A 21,221-nucleotide genomic window follows, 5' to 3' on the forward strand; every position below is an offset into this window, starting at 1 on the left:
GTAGACCTTACAGTGAAATGCTTACTTACAGGCCTTAAAAATTGCACTGTTGGTTAAGTAAAAGAAAAAAGGTATTAGGTGAACAATAGATAAAGAAATAAAAAAAGACAGTGAAAAATAAGTGGCGAGGCTATATACTGTAGCGAGGCTATATACAGGCACCAGTTAGTCGGTCTAATTGAGGTAGTATGTACATGTAGGTATGGTTAAAGTGACTATGCATATATGATAAACAGAGTTGCAGTAGCGTAAAAGAGGGGTTGGCGGGTGGGGGTAATAATCCTAGAGTGATAATCCAAATAACATCCCTACACAGGCTCAGGAAGATGAAAATGGTGCTGACAGACATGACAGCTCTTCTTCTAGCTCCTAAGCAACTTTGCAGAATAGTTTGTGTTTTATTTCTTCATTATTAGCCCACAACCTTTTTTGTGTTATTCCATACAGCCAGAAATAACTTTTGGATATCAGAACGGTGGTAACTCACGCGGACTGGGATATGTTCCTGGTGGCCTCTGAGAATAATATTGACGTATACACGGACATGATGACTGAGTTTGTCAGGAAGTGTATAGGGGATGTTGTTCACACGGACTTTTAAAACCTACCCAAACCAGAAACTGTGGATAGATGGCAGCATTCGCGTAAAACTGAAAGCACGAACCCACAGCATTTAACCATAGAAAAGTGACTGGGAATATGGTTGAATACAAACAGTGTAGTTTTCCCTCCGTAAGGCAATCAAACAGGCAAAACGTCAGTACAGAGACAAAGTGGAGTCGCAACTCAACGGCTCAGACACGAGACGTATGTGGCAAGGTCTACAGACAATCATGAATTAGAAAGGGAAAACCAGCCACGTCGCGGACACCGATGTATTGCTCCCAGACAAGCTACACCCCTTCTTCGCCCGCTTTGAGGATAACACAGTGCCACCAACGCAGCCCGCTCCCAAGGACTGTGGGCTCTCGTTCTCCATGGCCGACGTGAGTAAGACGTTTAAGTGTGTTAACCCTCGCAAGGCTGCTGGCCCAGACGGCATCCCTAGTCTCATGCACAGACCAGCTGGCGGGAGGGTTTACAGACATATTCAATCTCTCCCTATCCCAGTCTGCTGTCCCAACTTGCAAGATGTCCACCATTGTTCCTGTACCCAAGAAAGCAAAAGTAAATGACTATCTCCCCGTTGCACTCACTTCTGTCATGATGAAGTGCTTTGAGAGGCTAGTCAAGGATCATATCACCTCCTCCTTACTGCCCCAATAGATCCACAGACGATGCATTCCCCATCGCACTGCCCCATCCCATCTGGACAAGAGGAACACATAGGTAAGAATTCTGTTCAATGACTATAGCTCAGCCTTCAACACCATAGTTCCCTCCAACCTCATCAAGCTCGGGTCCCTGGGTCTGAACCCCACCCTGTGCAACTGGACTTTCAGACGGGCTGCCCCCCCCCAGGTGGTGAAGGTAGGAAACAACACCTCCACTTCACTGATCCTCAACACAGGGCCCCACAAGGGTGCGTGCTCAGCCCCGTCCTGTGCTCCCTGTTCACCCATAACTGCGTGGCCACGAATGCCTCAAATCAATCATCAAGTTCGCAGACGACACAACAGTAGTAGGCCCGATTACCAACAATGACAAGACAGCCTACAGGGAGGAGGTGAGGTCCCTGACGGAGTGGAGCCAGGAAAATAACCTCTCCCTCAACATCAACAAAACGAAGGAGCTGATCGTGGACTTTAGGAGACAGCAGAGGGAGCACGGTCCTATCCACATCGATGGGACCGCAGTGGAGAAGGTGAAAAGCGTCAAGCTCCTCGGAGTACACATCACTGACAATCTGAAATGGTCCACCCACACATAATGTGGTGAGAAGGTGCAACAGCGCCTCTTCAACCTCAGGAGGCTGAAGAAATTTGGCTTGGCCCCTAAGACCCTCACAAACTTTTACAGATGCACAATTTAAAGCGTCATGTCGGGCTGTTTCACCGCCTGGTATGGCAACTGCACCGCCCGCAACTGCAGGGCTCTCCAGAGGGTGGTGCGGTCTGCCCAACACATCATTGGGGGCACACTGCCTTCCATCCAGGACATCTACAGCACCCGATGTCACAGGAAGGCCAAAAACCACCCGAACCAATACCTGTTCATCCAGAAGGTGAGGTCAGTACACGTGCATCAAAACTGGGACCGAGAAACTGAAAAGCAGCTTCCATCCCAAGGCCAACAGACTTAAATAGCCATCACTAGCCGGCTACCACCCGGTTACTCAAACCTGCACCTTAGAGGCTGCTGCCCTATGTACATAGACATAGAATCACTGGTCACTTTATTAAAGTGACTAGTGTTCCATTATTAATGTTTACATACTGCTTTACTCATTTCATATGTATCTACTGTATTTTAGTCAATGCCATTTCAACATTGCTCATCCTAACATTTATATATTTCTTAATTCCATTATTTGACTTTTAGATTTGTATCAGGTATGAAGGTAAGACCCAGATGCAGACAACATCAAATTAACAATGGTTTAATAATTCAACAGGGGCAGGCAATAGACAGGTCAAGGCAGGCAGGGGTCAGTAAACCAAAGGTGGAACAATAGTACCGGACGGTAGGCAGGCAGAGGTCAATAATCCAGAGGTGGGGCAAAGATACAGGAGGGTGAGAAAAAGAGAGACTGGGAAAAGCAGGAGCTGAGACACAAAAACGCTGGTTGACTTGACAAACAAGACGAACTGGCAACAGACAAACAGAACACAGGTATAAATACACAGGGGATGATGGGTGACACCTGGAGGGGGGTGGAGACAATGAACAAAGACCGGTGAAACAGATCAGGTTGTGACAACAGGGGGAAGGAGTCTATATTAAAATGATTAGCTAATTACACCCTTTTAATATGTCATACATTTGAGGATTCCATTGACAATTTGGTGTCACTTGGTGTTAGTCCATTTTAAATGAACAGAAATTACATCGTGAGCAAAATTATTCATATCAATTCAGTAAATTATTTTTAAAGTGTTTATGATTTCAGCATCATTTAAGAAAAACCTCAATAATCAAACATTTCTCAGGTGTTGCATCATTCGTGTTACACCTACTGGTGGCACAATGTTATCATAATGGTAAACATTATTTAAAGTCATTAAGATGCCATATTATTTGATGTGGAATGGGAAGATGTAACCAAAAACATTTAAATAAAGAAAATGAGAAAAAAAGATGTATATTTTTCCCAAAATGCCATGCCCAAATGCAACCGCAATTCAAGAACAACCAATTTCTACCAACTAGAAAATTCCCATTGAGGACAAATAATTGCACAGACCGACGTATAGTTTTTGATACAAAGCAGTCAAGCAGTGTTGGATTTCCCTTACTGTTACAGTAGATCCCATGTATTTCCTGTATTTAAAAATTACCTTTCACTGCACTTCAGCTCTGAAGTGGTTGTGGCATAGAGCTACTGAACAGATCTGTTGATGTTGTGAATATTGGGCATACAGTAGCCTATAGCTGAGCCATTCCGCCCCATTGAGAAATAAGGACAATAAACAGCAATGTTCATACGTATAATAAGGACGAGTCTAGAGTTCACAATGCCAATGAGAAGTCACGATTCCAAGGACCCCTAATGGGAATATCTCCATTCCAAACAGAGAGACAAACTTATAGGACATAATTTCCATCAATTTGCTGAAATTCCCATCTCTCTCATAATGCCAGACCTCCAGTCCTGTCAATATAAAACAAACGTGAATATAAAGAAAAGATTTGTGATAAATGGTGATGAGATTGCTTCTGTAAATTGCCTTGTGTGCTGACAGCGCGGCTAAATGTGAGTGAGATTGGGCGCCTGCTGTTAGCAACACAGGATGTAGGGAAGTTCTTGGTACCAGTGACAACCTATACTACTTCAGGGACAGAAAATAACCATATGGAAGGACACTACATTTTTTTAAAGTCTCATCACAGATAAATTTAGCATTTTAGCTAATCAGCAACTTTGCAACTACTTACTACTTTTTAGTTACTTTGCAACTTAAGTCTTTTCAGGACCCTGTCTTTCAAAGATAATTCGTAAAAATCTAAATAACTTCACAGATCTTCATTGTAAAGGGTTTAAACACCGTTTCCCATGCTTGAACCATAAACAATTAATGAACATGCACCTGTGGAACGGTTGTTTAGACACTAACAGCTTGCAGACGGTAGGCAATTAAGGTCACAGTTATGAAAACTTAAGAAATCAAAGAGGCCTTTCTACTGACTCTGAAAAACAACAAAAGAAAAATCCAGGGTCCCTGCTCATCTGCGTGAACGTGCCTTAGGCATGCTGCAAGGAGGCATGAGGACTGCAGATGTGGCCAGGGCAATAAATTGCAATGTCCATACTGTGAGAAGCCTAAGACAGCGCTACAGGGAGGCAGGACGGACAGATGATCGTCCTTGCAGTGGCAGACCACATGTAACAACACCTGCACAGGATCGGTACATCCAAACATCACACCTGCGGGACAGGTACAGGATGGCAACAACTGCCCGAGTTACATCAGGAACACACAATCCCTCCATCAGTGCGCAGACAGTCCGCAATAGGCTGAGAGAGGCTGGACTGAGGGCTTGTAGGCCTGTTGTAAGGCAGACATCACCGGCAACAACGTCGTCTATTGACACAAACCCACCGTCGCTGGACCAGACAGGACTGGCAAAAAGTGCTCTTCACTGACGAGTCGCGGTTTTGGCTCACCATGGGTGATGGTCGGATTTGCGTTTATCGTTGAAGGAATGAGCGTTACACCGAGGCCTGAACTCTGGAGCGGGATCGATTTGGAGGTGGAGGGTCCGTCATGGTCTGGCGCGGTGTGTCACAGCATCATCGGACTGAACTTGTTAAGATTGCAGTCAATCTCAACACTGTGCGTTACAGGAAAGACATCCTCCTCCCTCATGTGGTACCCTTTCTGCAGGCTCATTCTGACATGACCCTCCAGCTTGACAATGCCACACTGCTCATTCTGTGCGTGATTTCCTGCAAGACAGGAATGTCAGTGTTCTGCCATGACCAGCGAAGAGCCCGGATCTCAATCCCATTGCACATGTCTGGGACCTGTTAGATCGGAGGGTGAGGGCTAGCGCCATTCCCCCCAGAAATGTCCGGGAACTTGCAGGTGCCTTGGTGGAAGAGTGGGGTAACATCTCACAGCAAGAACTGGCAAATCTGGTGCAGTCCATGAGGAAGAGATTCACTGCAGTACTTAATACAGCTGGTGGCCACACCAGATACTGACTGTTACTTTTGATTTTGACCCCCCCTTTGTTCAGGGACATATTATTCCATTTCTGTTAGTCACATGTCTATGGAACTTGTTCAGTTTGTCTGTTGAATCTTATGTTCATACAAATATTTACACATGTTAAGTTTGCTGTAAATAAATGCAGTTGACAGTGAGAGGACATTTCTTTTTTTGTTGAGTTAACTTAGCATGTTAGCTAACCCTTCCCCTAACCCTTTTGAACAAGTGTATATACTTGTCATTATGTGTATTCTAGATGCTAGCATGCACACCTGCTCTTTCCATGACAGACTATCCAGGGGAGAACTATGATCCCTTAATGATGTCACTTGTTAAATCCCCTTCAATAAGTGTAGATTAATTTGAGGGTACATGTTAAAGAAGGATTTTTAAGCCTTGAGACATGGATTGTGTATGTGTGCCATTCAGAGGGTGACTGGGCAAGACAAAAGATTTAAGTGCCTTTGAACGGGGTATGGCAGTAGGTGTACCGGTTTGTGTCAAGAACTGCGGCGCTGCTGGGTTTTTATGCTCAACAGTTTCCTGCCTGTGTCAATAATGGTCCACCACCCAAAGGACATCCAGCCAACTTGACACAACCGGTGCACCTCTCTAACTTTAAGCATCAGCTGTCAGAGCAGCTTACCGATCACTGAACCTGTACATAGCCAATCTGTAAATAGCACACCCAACTACCTCATCTCCCTATTATTACTTACCCTCTTGCACCACAGTATCTCTACTTGCACATCATCATCTGCACATCTATCACTCCAGTGTTAATGCTAAATTGTAATTATTTCACCTCTATGGTCTATTGACTGCCTACCTCCCTACATTTGCACACACTGTACATAGATTTTTCGATTGTGTTATTGACTGTACGTTTGTTTATGTGTAACTCTGTTTTGTTGTTTTTGGTCGCACTGCTTTGCTTTATCTTGGCCAGGTCGCAGTTGTAAATGAGAACTTGTTCTCAACTGGCCTACCTGGTTAAATAAGGTGAACCCCCCCCCAAAAAAAAAACGTGGGAAGCATTGGAGTCAACATGGGCCAGCGTCACTATGGAACGCTTTCAACACCTTGTAGACAGTGGCGTAAAGTATATAAGTAAAATTACTTTAAAGTACTACTTTTATTTATTTAACTAGGCAAGTCAGTTAAGAACAAATTCGTATTTACAGTTATGCTTAAGTCGTGTTTATGGGTTTATGTACTTCGCTATTTATATTTTTGACAACTTCTACTTCACTACAGTCCTAAAGAACATAATGTACTCCATACATGTTCCCTGACACCCAAAATGTACTCGTTATATTTTGAATGCTTAACAGGGCACGAAAATTGTCAAATTCACATACTTATCAAGAGAACATCCCTGGTCCTTCCTCTGATTTGGTAGACTCACTAAACACAGACACATCATTTGTAAATTATATCTGACTGTTGGAGTGTGCCCCTAGCTATCCATAAGTAATTTTTAAAAAACAAGAAAACAGTTCCACCTGGTTTGCTTAACTCAATATTACGAAGGTGTTCTTAATGATTTGTCAACTCGATGTACGTCATTATGTGTATTCTAGATACTATCAGATATACCTCCACAGTACACTGGGCCTGTATATTGTATGTAAGCTGTTACTCACAGTTATTTCCTTATCTTTCCATAGAACCACTTTTACACTCATACATTCTTTTTGAGCAGTCAGTACAAGGAGTTTGGTGTGGTGAACCACATTATCTGAATAAACCTGTTTGAAGATTTCTTTGACTTGTTCTTGCCGGGCAGACCTATGGTGGCTGAACCTTATCCAATGACACCTAGAGCTCTCTACTGGTGCACTTTCTGCATGGTCCTCCCAGAACAGACCCTTAGTATTTTTCAATTCCGTTCTCAGAACATGAAGAACATTTTCTTTAAAAAACACAAGCACTTTAGTAAGAATATTATTTTAAAAACATACATTCCATTCTTCAGCATCAGCAAAACTCTGTCCTCTATCATGTTAAGTGTGTTCAGGTGTGCTGGCCAGTGGCCACTAATTGGTCACACCTGATCTTAATGGGTGTTTGTTTCCTTTGAAATGGGGTCTGTTTGAATCGGCAAAAATGTACCACTTTGCTTGGCATGCTAGCTCCATCCTGGTGGCGCAGTGGGCTCATTTCATGGCTAGAGAACAGAAGAGTCTAGGTTTGAATCTCACTGATGCTGTGCCACAATAAAAAAGGAGTTGTCTTTGCGTGATTAATGCCAAAGAAAATTAATTTCCATGTGTACTTGGAGTTCTAACAGTTTTATTAAAAGTCTTTATTGAAACATGTTCTCATAATGTTAATAAAACCACCTAGGAAAGCTTTCAGGGAACCATAGTAAAATGTTATCAGAACCTCCCTGCCACCTACAAATCCTGCAACCTAAATTTTCCCTTCTGTTCTCCAGGCCAACTGCCTGGTGGATCTGTTAGGAACAAAGTGGTGGTTTTGTTGGGGATAGTGACGTATTTGCAGGGTGAGATGGTGCTGCAAAAAACAAAAAATCCTAATTTCCCTTTTTTGTGAACAAAGTGTGCAATTTGCACTCCGACCTGAAAAACGCAGCAATACGCCACAAAGCGTCTAGTCTGTCGGAAAACAACACGAAGAAGTGATGAGCGCACGCTGGTGCACGCGCGTCACATGAAGGGGATGCATACGCGCGGTGGCGGGGACTGAAGATGGCGGATAGTGATGTTGAACCAGAGCCCGACTGGAGTAATCGGCCTTCCAACACTGCCGAGGACACTCTCGTCGCCATGGAATGCTTGCTCACCACCTTGAGAGCGCTTGAAGCAACGCTCAGGCAACAAGACATTTCGGAAATATCATCCACCGAATATTGCGACAACTTCTGCCAGGTAGCTAGCGTGCGTGCATGCAAAACTCAAAGGAAAAGCAATGTTTTTTCGCATAGCTAAACTAGCTAGCTAGCGCTGTGTATGCGCCAGCGCCAATATGGCCTTTAGCTGCTAGCTGGAACATTTTGATCAGGATAAGCGAACAATATGCGTATAATGCACAATAAACGATCCCAGTAAAGTATAACATAACTGCATGACCTAACCACCAATGATGTGCAAAACATAGCCATGCTATCATCAGTTGGGCTACCTACTAGTTAGCCAGCTAACTAACGTTAGCAACCAATGTTGTCATGGTTGTTGTGCAAGCTTGTCCGAGAGAGAGAGACGGATGCAGTGGTCCAGGACGACAACTAGGCATGCAAAATATTTTAGTACAATATCCAGTCTGTACAAACTAGTAGTTAACTAGTTTATCGTGCTGCTATTTGCAACGTTTAGAATATTTAAAGTAAACGGGGCGGGGTGTTTCACGTTTTGTTTCAGGCACTTGCAGGCATGCATGTAAAAAGGCCTGCATTGCAAGTGTTTTTCGTCAGCCTACTTATCAATTAACCTAGTTAGTGTATTTATTAGCCATTTTATTTGTTAACTTCAACCTTACTTGTTTTATTGTCGAGTTAAGGAGTTTATTTGACCCTCACTCAACAAAAACATGCTTTCTCGGTAGTTGATGGCAACAACGTGGTTCATCCACGTTCATTTTGTTTTTAACGCTAAGTAACGTTAACACTTGTGTCAAAATCAATATTCAAGTATAAATCATGTGAAAATGAAGACTTTTGTTTTTAACAGACTGTTCTGTAGTATCAGTTTGCTATTCTGTTTTATCTACTTTCGTAAAGTTGAGAGTTTAAAGGGACAATCAGATTGCTACATCCCCCCTTTTTTACTTTTAAATTCATGATATAGCCATTCATTCTTGAATATACTTTTTAAATGCCTCAATCTTAGTTTAACTGTCTTGTTTGTTTTTTATAGGCTTTTTCTAAACTAATGTATTTATAAACAATGTAATTTTAAACACACACTGTATAACCTCAACATGGTTAAAACTATGCTGATATTATTGATGGTCCTTGCATCTATAGCTCTGTCTATGAATTTGATAGTGCTTACTTTTCTCCAGCCCCATTCCTCAGCTGTTTACAGAATCAGTGGTGGGGAGATTACTTTATTGTTTGAACTGCAGATTTCCCATTTAACTATTTTACCAAAAACCCTAAACTGGGTTAATTATAGCTGCTAACCATTAATTGGAAGTTAATTGGGTGTTTGATATACCCAGGCGGGAGCTTATTCTCTGGAGGAGCGACTCTCATATTTACCCTAGATGGAGGTTAAATTTAGCCAACCCACTGTAATGGTGGTAGGGAAGTGCACACTGAGGACTCTTGGCAAGAGAGGCTTTGGGGAAATGTTGATGTGACAGACTGGGGGTCCACAGCTCTCTAGGTACACCTTGTCTTAGTGCTGTCAAATACGTAGGCTGCTCCCCCAGGCCCAATCAAGGTAAAGAGAGCGTGCAAGCTGGGACCAATCAGACAGGTACCCCACACCCGCCATGACAATTCAAATATATATTTATATACACGTTTTTTTAATATATGTTTTTTAGATTTACTTTTCTACACATAGATGGCGTAAAAGCAAGACTCATCACTTTGGACAAAAAGTAATGGGCCTTTTGTAAGAAACTGAAACAACAAATTCCATGCAATTTAGGAGGGAGAATGAAATAAATCCTGGGGGAAACACTCTGTAGCCTCTTTCCTCAATGAGCCTTGCCGCACCTCACAGGAAGACTAATTAACAGTGACATATGGTGCCTGCCCTGCCTGCTATCAACACAATGTCTTTGGCATTTAGGGTGTTTTCCGTAACTAAATAAGATAGCTGTTAGTTGTCTTAATCCTAATGAAAGTGAAAGTGCAAAGAAAACATATTTTTTAATAACCACAACCCAACTGCCTGTTTTTTTGTTGTCATTGAAGGTGTTTCTGACTAATCCATGACTGTCTTTGCAGGCACTGATGGACTACGCTGGGAGCAGGAATTCTGTGGAACATGGTCTTCCTCTCTTGGAGGTCTACTGCCTGGCCATCAACTGCTTTGCTGCTGCAAGGCCACATCTCACTGCAGACTCTGACACGGTTGCCCTGGTATTGAAGAGACTAGCACTGTGAGTCAACTCAGTAACAAAGTGCTTTACACTGTTATGGTTGTACCTAGATTATTATTTTGAAACCAGAGTGATCACTACCCTTTCTACTGTGTGCTCCAATGCATAGCCTTCTTTTGTTGTTGACATGGCTTCATTGTTTTTTTCTTTGTGCTGCATGTTAGAAATAGATAACGTTGTGTCATGAAGTTTCACAAGTTGTCCTTCGTTGTCTCTGTTATTTTGCTTCCAGGAGCTGTTTTGAACTGTTGCTATCTGTGCCTGAAAACGAAATCCCTTATGAGGCCTGGGTTCAATTTCACCGCTCTGTTCAGGTAAAGGATGAGCTGTGAGATGTTAAGAAATAGTAGCTAATGAGAGAGAAGATGGAAGAAAAAATAATGATTGATCGACTGATTGAACTATAGAGAAGTGGATGCAGTATAAAGAGAGGTTTATTTACATTCGCTTGGTGGTACTATTGACATGCTGTGTTGTTGATGAATGGCAGTGGCCCAAGCAATGTTCCCTGGAGAATACTACGTTATACACTGGTGCTGTCTGATAACGTGCTGTGGTTCTTGACCACCTGGGGCCTGTTTGATAGGAAGTTGGGAATCCACCAGAGGGGTTTGAGTAAATGTTTTACATTGAAAGTAAATGTGTTCTGGAAGAAGGGAGTGAAAGCATGACAACACATTAGCAGGGGGAATTGAGAGAAGTTGCAGTGGGGAGTTTTTTTAAATTTCCAATCCAAATCTTGATATAGTGAGGACATGTTCTACATTACATACTTTATAGGGCCGGGACAATACCAGTATTGCGATACTCGTTAGTATTGTGGCAAGGAAATAAAACACACAGCGGATTATAACTTCTTTAGAAAAACGTCCCTAATGTTAGAAACAAACATGTTGTCATCCAGAGTCACATTTATTTTCCAAGCTATAGCGTACAATATTTTATATACTGCATGTTTTTAAAATACCAAAGAGTTTGGTCTGCTTCATGTTTTCATTTTTTGCTGCGTAAAAAAATATTGCAATACTGGTATCGTCACAGCCCTATTACTTTACCATGCTGTCGCTGTTGCCTCACCTGACAGTTGTGGTACAACCCCCTTTTTGTGTGTTCTTGCCGGTTTTGCAGGTTGCCCATGATGCCTTGTTGGAGTATGGGAGCATAGATCTACAAGCCCTCCTCCAAATCACAGGGGAGGGTGGAGCGTGGAGTAACCCTGTCCTAAGCGCCCTTCTCACCGGTCATCCCACAACCGCAGAGGAAGGTCAGTATCACAACCTTACTCTATTGTCAACAGTGCAATAATAAAGTAGCAGTGACTGTAATAAACCTCATCTTGTCTATTTGATGTATTTTACTATGATTCCAGTCAGCCAATCAAGTAGCATATGTTGCTTTGTCATGTTCCTGTAGTTGACGCATACATCTCCTTGGAGGGGGAGGGCTTCATGGAGATGCGGGTTAAACACCTGGAGAAAGTGGGGGAGGTGGCGAAGGCTGTGGTACTGGCTAAGGCCTGTGCTGAATGCCATCTTGTCTCCAACCAAACCACCTTCCGCCAGACCTATGTCTCTCTCCTCTGCCAACTGCTGCCGGGCGAGGAGGCCATCATGGAGGTCTGTCAGTGTGTTGTTGAGCTCAGCTCAGTTGCATTATTATTCATACTGCTATTTAAAAAAAAATCAGAGAATGCTGTTATGTAAGAAAATAAATGTGATGGCTTAGTGAATTTGACATTGTTGTTCGTTTGAACTCCTTTGCACTTAAAATGTAAGTGATATTTTCCAGAATACTGTAGTTGGTGTTTTCAGAAAATATTCGTACCTCTTGACTTATTCCACATTTTGTTGTTACTGCCTGAATTCAAAATGGATTCAATAGATTTAGACACAATACCCCATAATTACATATTGAAACATGATTTTGCAAATTAATTGCAACAATATCTAATTTACATAAGTATTCACACCCCTGAGTCAATACATGTTTGAATCAACTTTGGCAGCGATTAGTGTCTTTCTGGGTAAGTTTCTTAAGGATCCGCCCCTTTTTCCCCCCAAACATTTTTGCCTAAAATGGCATACCCAAATCTAACTGCCTGTAGCTCAGGCTGTGACGCAAAGATATGCATGTTCTTGGTACCATTTGAAAATAAACACTTTGAAGTTTGTGGAAATGTGAAAGGAATGTAGGAGAATATAACACATTAGATCTGGTAGAAGATAATACAAAGAAAAATACCAACCATTCTATTGTATTTTTTTGTACCATCTTTGAAATGCAAGAGAAAAAAACATATTTTATTGTTCCAGCCCAGGTGCGATTTAGATTTTGGCCACTAGATGGCAGCAATGTACATGCAAAGTTTTAGACTCATCCAATGAACCATTACATTTCTGTTCAAAATGTTGTATCAAGACTGCCCAAATGTGCCTACTTTGTTTATGAATAACTTTTCATTTTCAAAATTGTGCACTCTCCTCAAACAATAGCGTGGTATTTTTTCACTGTAATAGCTACTGTAAATTGGACAGTGCAGTTAGATTAACAAGATTTTAAGCTTTCTGCTAATATCAGATATGTCTATGTCCTGGGAAATGTTCTTGTTACTTACAACCTCATGCTAATCGCATTAGCTAATGTTAGCTCAACTGTCCCGTGGAAGGAACACCAATCCAGAATACGTTTTGAGAGCTTTGCACACCTGGATTGTACAATATTTGCAGTAATTAATAGTGTCACCCTGCTCAAAGGGATATTCTATGTCTGCTTTATTTTTTTTACCCATCTACCAATAGGTGCCCTTTGCGGGGCATTGGAAAACTTCTGGTCTTTGGTTGAATCTGTTTAAAATTCACTGCTTGATTAGAGATTTTACATATAATTGTATGTGTGGGGTGATGTAGATATGATGTAGTCATTCAAAAATCATGTTATACATTATCATTGCACACAGAGTGAGTCCATGCAACTTAGGTGACTTGTTAAGCACATTTTTACTTCTGAACTTATTTAGGGGTTGGAAACGTATTAACTCGAGACATTTCAGAGTTTCGTTTTTAATTATTATTTTTTAAATGTCTAGAAACATAATTCCACTTTGACATTATGGGGTATTGCTTGTAGGCCAGTGACACATCTCAATTTAATCAATTTAAAATTCAGGCTGCAACACAACAAAATGTGGAAAAAGTCAGGGGGTGTGTATACTTTCTGAAGGCCACCGACTTGGCCTTTTATTTATTTATCCCACAGATATCCAGACTGGACTGTAAGGATGTGCTGGATATTACATGCAATTTGGAGACCGAGGGGGAGGATAACACGGCCTTCATCCTGTGTACTACCTTCCTAACTCAACAGCTGCAGCAGCAGAGCCTGTACTGTTCCTGGTCAGTTTTCAGTGGTCAATGTCAAGAGTTTTCCAACGCATATGGATAAATTGAAATTCTTATTTCTGCACTGGTGTGTGTTTTGGGTCTTGTTCCAATTTTATATTTTTCTATGCTATTTCAACTTTTCTGTCTTTTTTAGGGAGCTCACACTGTTGTGGAGTAAGCTGCAGAGAAGGATCGACCCATCTTTGGAATCACTGCTGGAGCGTTGCTTGCAGCTAGGTGCAATTGCTAAGACTGTCTACCATCTGCTCTTCCTTGTGCGTGTCATCCGGACAGAGGTAGGAGAATAGACTTTTCTACCTCTGATTTTGATATGTCATTGCAATATAAAGTTTTAACTTATTTTAGTTAAATATCAGTTACAATTTCCCAAAATGTAAAGTAACTGCCCAGTGTTTGGAGATTTCTATGAAATATGACCTATAATTATTTACAATATGAGTGAAATCGTTTTACTTAAAAAAAAAAAAAAATTGTAATTAAGTATAACATACTTAAGGGGTTTGGGGAACGATGTTGGGGTACAGGCAGGATTTGAATGGGGGTTATGAAACAGTTGAACATTTTAGGTCTTGGCAACTTTTCTGTGTTGGAATGATGTCGGCATACCCCAAAAACAGAATGGTGTGGGTGTAAAGACGGGTTGGTTGTTCAGCAACAAAAGCAACGCGTGCGCAACTATGGGGTAAAACGGGCGGGTTGGCTTACACTGTTGACGACATGTAAACTATATAATTAGTCTCAATGTTTAATGAACACAAATACATTTGCTCAATGAGCACTTATTGTCTCTGAAATACATCGTTACAATTGTTGGTTTCGCTAGTGAGTTTGAGCCATATTAGCATAGACATGACATCAGTCAAAACAAGACATGGTATCAATACAAGATACATGCTGAAATGAGCCATCTGCAATTTCCCACAAGGAAGATTTTTGTCATTGTTGCTAGACATCAATGCACGCATCATTTTCATGACGTTGTCAGCCAACCCCTCTATACTGGACATTAAATATTCTTGTAAGTAAACGGCTAATTGGCCAGCTCAATCCTCAGTGAGATGACATGTTCTGAGGAAATAGCAGCATTTTTGAAACGGTCTGTTTGAGATAAGTTTGAGGGGTTTTTGAAGTGTGTTTAATTTTTTTATTTTATACATTGGTCACGAGTATATGACGAGTCAACAACATTTGGATATGACTCAACAGAATAAAAAAAAATTTGGGTAAAATTTTCACTGGGCAGTTACTTTAAATTGTAGGCCACTGTCACACCATTGGAAAAAACGATCATGTTTATTCTACAGGCAGAGGAGCTGGGTCTGGCTTCATCTGTGGAGTTATGTGTTAAAGCACTACAGCTCCCAAAGCAAGAGGAGACAGAAACAAGGATATCTGTGTGCAAGACTGTATCCTGCCTCCTACCAGACGATCTTGAGGTGTTGCGGGCCTGCCAGCTGACAGAGTTTCTCTTAGGTCTCTCTCATGTGGCCTTCAGCACCCTTCAAGAGCTCTATCTGCGGCCCGATCAGAAGTATGACCAGGAAAATGCCATTATCCCCAACTCGCTGCGGTGTGAACTGCTCCTGGCACTTAAAGCCCACTGGCCTTTTGACCCTGAATTCTGGGACTGGAAGACACTCAAGCATCAGTGCATCATGCTGCTGGGGCTTGAACCTGAGCCGGAGGAGGAAGAGGAGAAAGGGAGGGGGCAGGAAGAGGTTAGTCTTGAGCAGGATGTAAAGGAGGAGGTGGAGAGGGGATTTGTTGATATGCCAAAAGAATACGTAAATGGGACAAGTGGAAGCATTGATGGTCATGAGAAAGATGAAGAAAATGACCGGGACAGTAAACCACCTTCAAAGCCAGATGCTGAGGGTACCTCAGAGCAGGGTTCACTGCAGAAGAAATACAAGTTCTTCTGCAAGATTTGTAAGAAATCTGTTACTGAGACTCGAATCCTTCTTCACTCTAAGAGGCATGAAGAAAACGGTGTTTCCACCTGCCCTGTCTGCCTGAAGAAGTTTAAGAGCAGAAAGGATTTTATTCCACACACCAAACTACACCTTCAGATGCCATCCAGAAGCACTCGACAGAAGAAAAAGGACAAAAAGAGGGTTGATTTGGATAAGGAAATGGAGGAGGACGACTTGGATGACTTGGAGCCTGGTGAGATTGCCCTTGACCCATCCTTAATGCTGTACTACCAGTCCACACATGATCCTGATGTTCTGGAGCACATTTTAGAGCAAGCTTCATCTGCACCCAGGAAGCCTGGTCATGAGGATAACATTACAATTGAATACATTAACGTTCATTTTGAATTGCAGAATCGTGACATATACACATGCCCTGCTACTCACTGTACAAAGACTTTTAAGCATTCCAAGTACCTGGGTGTGCACCTTAAATCAGAAGACCATGTTAGCGACGAGAACGTGAAACATTATTGTGAAATGAGAGACCGTAGGGAAAAGTGCACTTACTGTCGGCGCCACTTCATGTCTGCCTATCACCACCGCAGGCATCGACGTGTGCACTACGGTGACCTGCCTTACATGTGTATGGTCACAGATTGTGGTGCTCGTTTCAGCACCTCCAATGAGCTTGTTACACATAAGCAGAGCCATGGCTTTCAACTTAGCTACCAGTGTGAGCTCAAAGGCTGTAGTCTTTCTTTCTGTGACTTGGGGCAGGTATACCACCATGAAGCACAGCACTTTCGTGATGCAGCATACAGCTGCACTAGCCTTGATTGCAAGAAGTTCTACTTTTCTAAAAAGGAATTTGGCCGTCATTTAGCCACACACGGCATTACCTTCTCTGAGGAAGACTTTGAGGCACAGAGGAAGGCCAAAATAAAACATCTTGACTCCATAACAGAGGAGCTAACCAGCCCCAAAAAGTCGTGTGACATAAAGACTGTACTGGAGGAGGTAGTCAACGGGGGAAACAATGCTACTTTCTCTACATGCAGTGCCTCCTCACAGAGTTGCAAGGAGCCCAAGGGCACAATGGCATCTGTTGCTGTGTGCTTTGATGGAAAAAAGTTCACTTGTGGTTTCGAGAGGTGTGGATTGACCTTCTCCAAAGCTAGAGATGTCCACCAGCACCTACGGTGTGTTCATCCAGAACATTTCAAGTCTGAGAATAAGGAACGCAAAAATCTTGTCAAAGAGAAGGACATGAAATCGAAAGGTCTAAAGATAAAAACAGAGAAGAACAACGATGACAAGAACAAACATGAACTTGCAGCTTGTCTGCTAATGAAGGGGTCGAGCCAGGAAAATGCTTGTCCTTCTATTAAGAACACAGCAACATCTCCCTCAAGCCTGGACAATGACCCTTTGAGAGAGATTTTAATTGGGCTTAGCCAGCTTAGTCTGACTCTCTCCAGCTCTACAAATGGATTTTGTGAGCCCTTCCATCCAATCTCAGGATCCACATCAAAGATATCCTGCCATCAGGGTCTTGGTACCAGGTCCCCAGTTGTGTTTTTGCAAAAGAGAGCGCAACCCGCAGTTGGCAAGAGGGTGAAACTGACATCAAACACTGAACCATCAGTAGCCCACAGTCTACCCTCAGAGCAACACTTAGATGCAGACCAGGTCAGCCCCTTTGTTTTACAAGCCTCTACTAAACCATACTTCTGTGAGCTTAATGATTGCAACTTTAGAAGTGTGACCAGCACAACCCTAATGCGCCACTACATGAACAAGCATAATTTCTCAGAGAAAAGGGCGAAAGGAATGAAGATCCTCAAATCACTGACATTTAAGCCATTTAAGTGTCACCTCTGCTTCAAATGCCATAGAGAGAAGACGGACTTGAGGGTTCATTATCTTCACACGCATAGACTTAGCGAGGCAGTTGTGGAGCAAATGAGCTGTTTGTCTAAAAAGCGGGTTGAGGGTAAACCCCCAGAACCCACCAAGCCAACAGTCTCCATAACACAACCCCCAGAACCCACCAAGCCAACAGTCTCCATAAAACAACCCCCAGAACCCACCAAGCCAACAGTCTCCTTTACACAGCCCCCAGAACACACCAAGCAAACAACCTCCTTTACACAAAAATCTCAGACCCCCACCTGGCAACACCCCTCCTGGCAGCAGAAGTACCAAAAAAAGAAAATAATGCGACAAAATATTGTACAATTTGCTAAATCTGGAGACAAGCGTAAGAAATGCAGTCATGTTCCATCTTCTGTGCAGGATCACTTCGAAGAGGAGGAAAGTGAAGACGGAAGCATGCGAAGAGGCAAGGGCGAAATTTATATGTGCAAGCACAAGGACTGTGGGGTTATTTTCTCCCACACCTCCAGTCTTTATCGCCACCAGAAGAAGATTCATTCGCAGGTGATGAGACATCCTTCCGTGCTTTCAGAAGACCCAGCTTTACAGAAGTTTAGGTGCAGCTACGCCAACTGTAATGCTTCTTACCTCCTGAACAGTAGCTTGGTGCGACACACAGAGAGTGAGCATCCTAACCAGGCGACCAGTAGCTTAAAGCGTCACCGAAAAAGTGATCATCCTAACCAGGCGACCAGTAGTCTAAAGCGTCACAGAAAAAGTGATCATCCTTACCAGGCGACCTTGTGCTGCAAGTATGACGGCTGTACACAAGTGTTCACCCAAAGCCGTAGTCTGAAAAAACATGTACTCTCTAGCCACCTCAATTATTATGATTCACTCGTATTACGTCTCCAGAATACTCACAAGGACACGTCAGCCACTGGATGCCAAAAGAAGCTGATCATCACATCTACGCCACAGAAAGATGCAACCAAGCTACCCGTCAGGCAATCTCTAAGACACTGCCCAAAGTCTCCTGAAGATGTTAAGGCTGAAGAAACTAGTGAAGAGCAAGATGAAGATGACGGTGAAAATGTGTCAACTGAAAATAAATCCAAAAGGTTTGAAGATATGGTATTCCGTTCCCATGAGGAGGCCTTGCAGATGTGCCAAGATCGTTGTCAACGTGAAGCCTACCCGTGCATGGTGCAAGGTTGTGATTCCGTAGTCAAATTTATACGTAGTATGCGCCGTCACTATTTGACTTGCCACAAATTAACCAATCAGGCTTTTGTATTGAATGAGAATAAGCTTGTGTTTAGTGCAGAGCAACTGGACGAGCTGATTCAGAGGAATACTGTATCTGCTTGCCCTGATATGACGAGGGCACCTAACGGAGTTCTGAAGATGGAGTATCAAGCAGAGCCAGATAACCCTGGTGGTCCATCTGTCCCTATGAGTCTGCACTCCATCGAAGCAGACACACTTGATGAGCATGACCCACTGGGGTTCAAAGAGGAGCCACCTGCTGAGAGGAATGTTTTGGTTGGTGCCGATGACTTGCTTTATGGAGAACCTAGTGGGCACACTGAAGAGCCTGTTACTCAAAACAGCCAAGAGGAGGGGCCAAGGCTAAAATCCTCAAACCCGCCCGCTCTTGATCTCTCTCCACCATCCTCCCTCCGATTCAGTGTTGATGAGGGCTTCATGGACAGTTCAGGCAAAGATGGTGGTAAACCAACAATTTCTATGCCATTGCCCTCCCCTCAAGCCCGCCAGCCACTTAAACGTAAGAACGAGCTCTCTGAGCTCCTTCCCATTCCAAAGGACCCCCAGCCTCACAGCCCTCCCCCTCGCACATTTGACCTGGCTGCTTATAAACCTATGGGATTCGAGTCATCTTTCCTGAAATTCATACAGGAGAGCACTAAGGATGATGTGAGGCCCCGGGCTTCTCACTGCAACAGCCACAGGCCTGAACCACCTGTGGTGTCTGCTCGGCGGCGAGATTCCTACAGACGTAACTGTTCTGTAAAGGAGAACAGCCAGATGGGCCTCACTACTACCCGTAGCAGGCGGGCCCGATCTTCCCCACTTCAGCCTCTTCCCAGGACAGGGGAATACACATCAGTCCAGAACTTGCGCCTCATCTTGGACAAGGCTCTGACGGGTTGTGGTGACCTAGCCATTAAGCAGCTGCAGTACCTCAGGCCCGTGGTAGTTCTTGAGAGGCCAATGTTTTCCACCTCCTTGCTTGACCTCTTCCCCACAAAAACTAATGATAAGCTACTTCTTGACGGTTCGTAGAACTGAGTACCTTTGTGTCCAATATAAAGACTATCCCAGTGTTTTTTTTCCCTAATGTATTTACTACTCTGATATTATCAGTATCTTTTTAAGTTGCCAAACTGATTAGCTCAAGGGCCCTTAATTGACATACAACAGATAAGTGTGTAAAATGATCCTTCCCCTGATTTTTTAATAACTTCTTTAGAGTATTTGTATTACATTTCTGTCAGGTGATGAACGTTCTAATGTGTATATATATATGCGTCTTCTCACTACACAATGAAGTTTTATAAAACATTTTCAAATATTATTTAGAACTGTGTAGCTCATTGTTCCATTTCAATGCTATTAATTTGTCTGAAAATAGCTTTCATGGGACAGAAACATCTCATTTGCCCACTAATAACTTGAGGAAAAATATTGTCCCCTCTGAATATCAAGACCCCTTTCTTTTTTTCAATGCAGTGGGCAGATGTGTAATGCTTTATAAGAATAATAAATGTTTGAATAGGCCCTTTCAAAAATATGAAATTGCATTGTCTATCTTTATTTTCCTTGTCATGCCTTTACATTGATTAGTCTTTAAACTCTTCAGGGAACTAGTCAGTGAAAATATAGTGGACTATTTAATACTATCTATGAAAATAAACCCATTTTACTTTATACAGTGGCTTTTCTCACGAGAAAGTGTTTCTATAACGAGTGTGCCCACTAGCAAAGTGGCACGTGCTCTCTAGCAAAAAGCACGCAGGTAAAGTACTGTATCTGCACACTGTTGGCTAGAATGCACGTATAGCCTATATAGTGAGATTATTATGGACTCAAGATTATTTTTATTTGTCAAATGGCAGCTAAGCATCCAATGATAATTCTCCAGAATAAGACCCTCTATTTATTGGAAATGAGCATCAAGCTCATCACCTTGCACTTTCACCGCCCTGTGAAGTTTATCGAAATGTATTTAATCTGTAGCCTAATAAACTGCATGATTTCCCGACCAGTCGTAGTGGAAGGACCACACATCATCGTGATACTCCCAAGTTTTCTTCAATATTATGGTTATAAATATTTGTGCATAAAAGCGTTTCCACCGACTTCTCTCACATAATTAATTTTATCGACACCAGTTGGTTTTCTTCACATTTGGAGAGTTTACCGACCATGTCTGTTTCTGTCAGGCCTGTCATGAGGTACTTTACTTGCATACGGTTGGATGAAAACCTGGTTTGACATTTCAGATTTAGGAATGATAATTTTTCACAAAGCAGTTTGGTTGTAGTGAACTACACTGAACAAAAATATAAACACAACATGTAAAGTGTTGGTTTCATCAACTGAAATTAAAGATC

General features: G+C 42.5%; 1 protein-coding gene across 1 annotated transcript; it reads left to right on the forward strand.

Moving 5' to 3' along the window:
• The first annotated feature begins 7,905 nt into the window (after positions 1–7,905).
• rlf (RLF zinc finger) lies at positions 7,906–20,398 on the forward strand. The gene is made up of 8 exons (XM_071366606.1): positions 7,906–8,206; positions 10,237–10,391; positions 10,624–10,705; positions 11,520–11,655; positions 11,805–12,007; positions 13,647–13,783; positions 13,926–14,067; positions 15,097–20,398. Exons 1-8 carry the CDS (start codon positions 8,027–8,029, stop codon positions 19,888–19,890), a joined length of 5,829 nt encoding a protein of 1,942 aa, XP_071222707.1. The 5' UTR covers positions 7,906–8,026; the 3' UTR covers positions 19,891–20,398.
• The last annotated feature ends 823 nt before the right edge of the window (positions 20,399–21,221 follow it).

Source organism: Salvelinus alpinus, chromosome 25, assembly GCF_045679555.1.
Source record: "Salvelinus alpinus chromosome 25, SLU_Salpinus.1, whole genome shotgun sequence".
NCBI lineage: Eukaryota > Metazoa > Chordata > Actinopteri > Salmoniformes > Salmonidae > Salvelinus > Salvelinus alpinus.

Coding starts and splice junctions, on each gene's coding strand:
- rlf (XM_071366606.1), top strand. CDS start 8,027: ATGGCGGATAGTGATGTTGAACCAGAGCCCGACTGGAGTAATCGGCCT. Junction 10,706..11,519: donor AATTTCACCGCTCTGTTCAG/GTAAAGGATGAG, acceptor CCGGTTTTGCAG/GTTGCCCATGATGCCTTGTT. Junction 12,008..13,646: donor GCGAGGAGGCCATCATGGAG/GTCTGTCAGTGT, acceptor TTTATCCCACAG/ATATCCAGACTGGACTGTAA.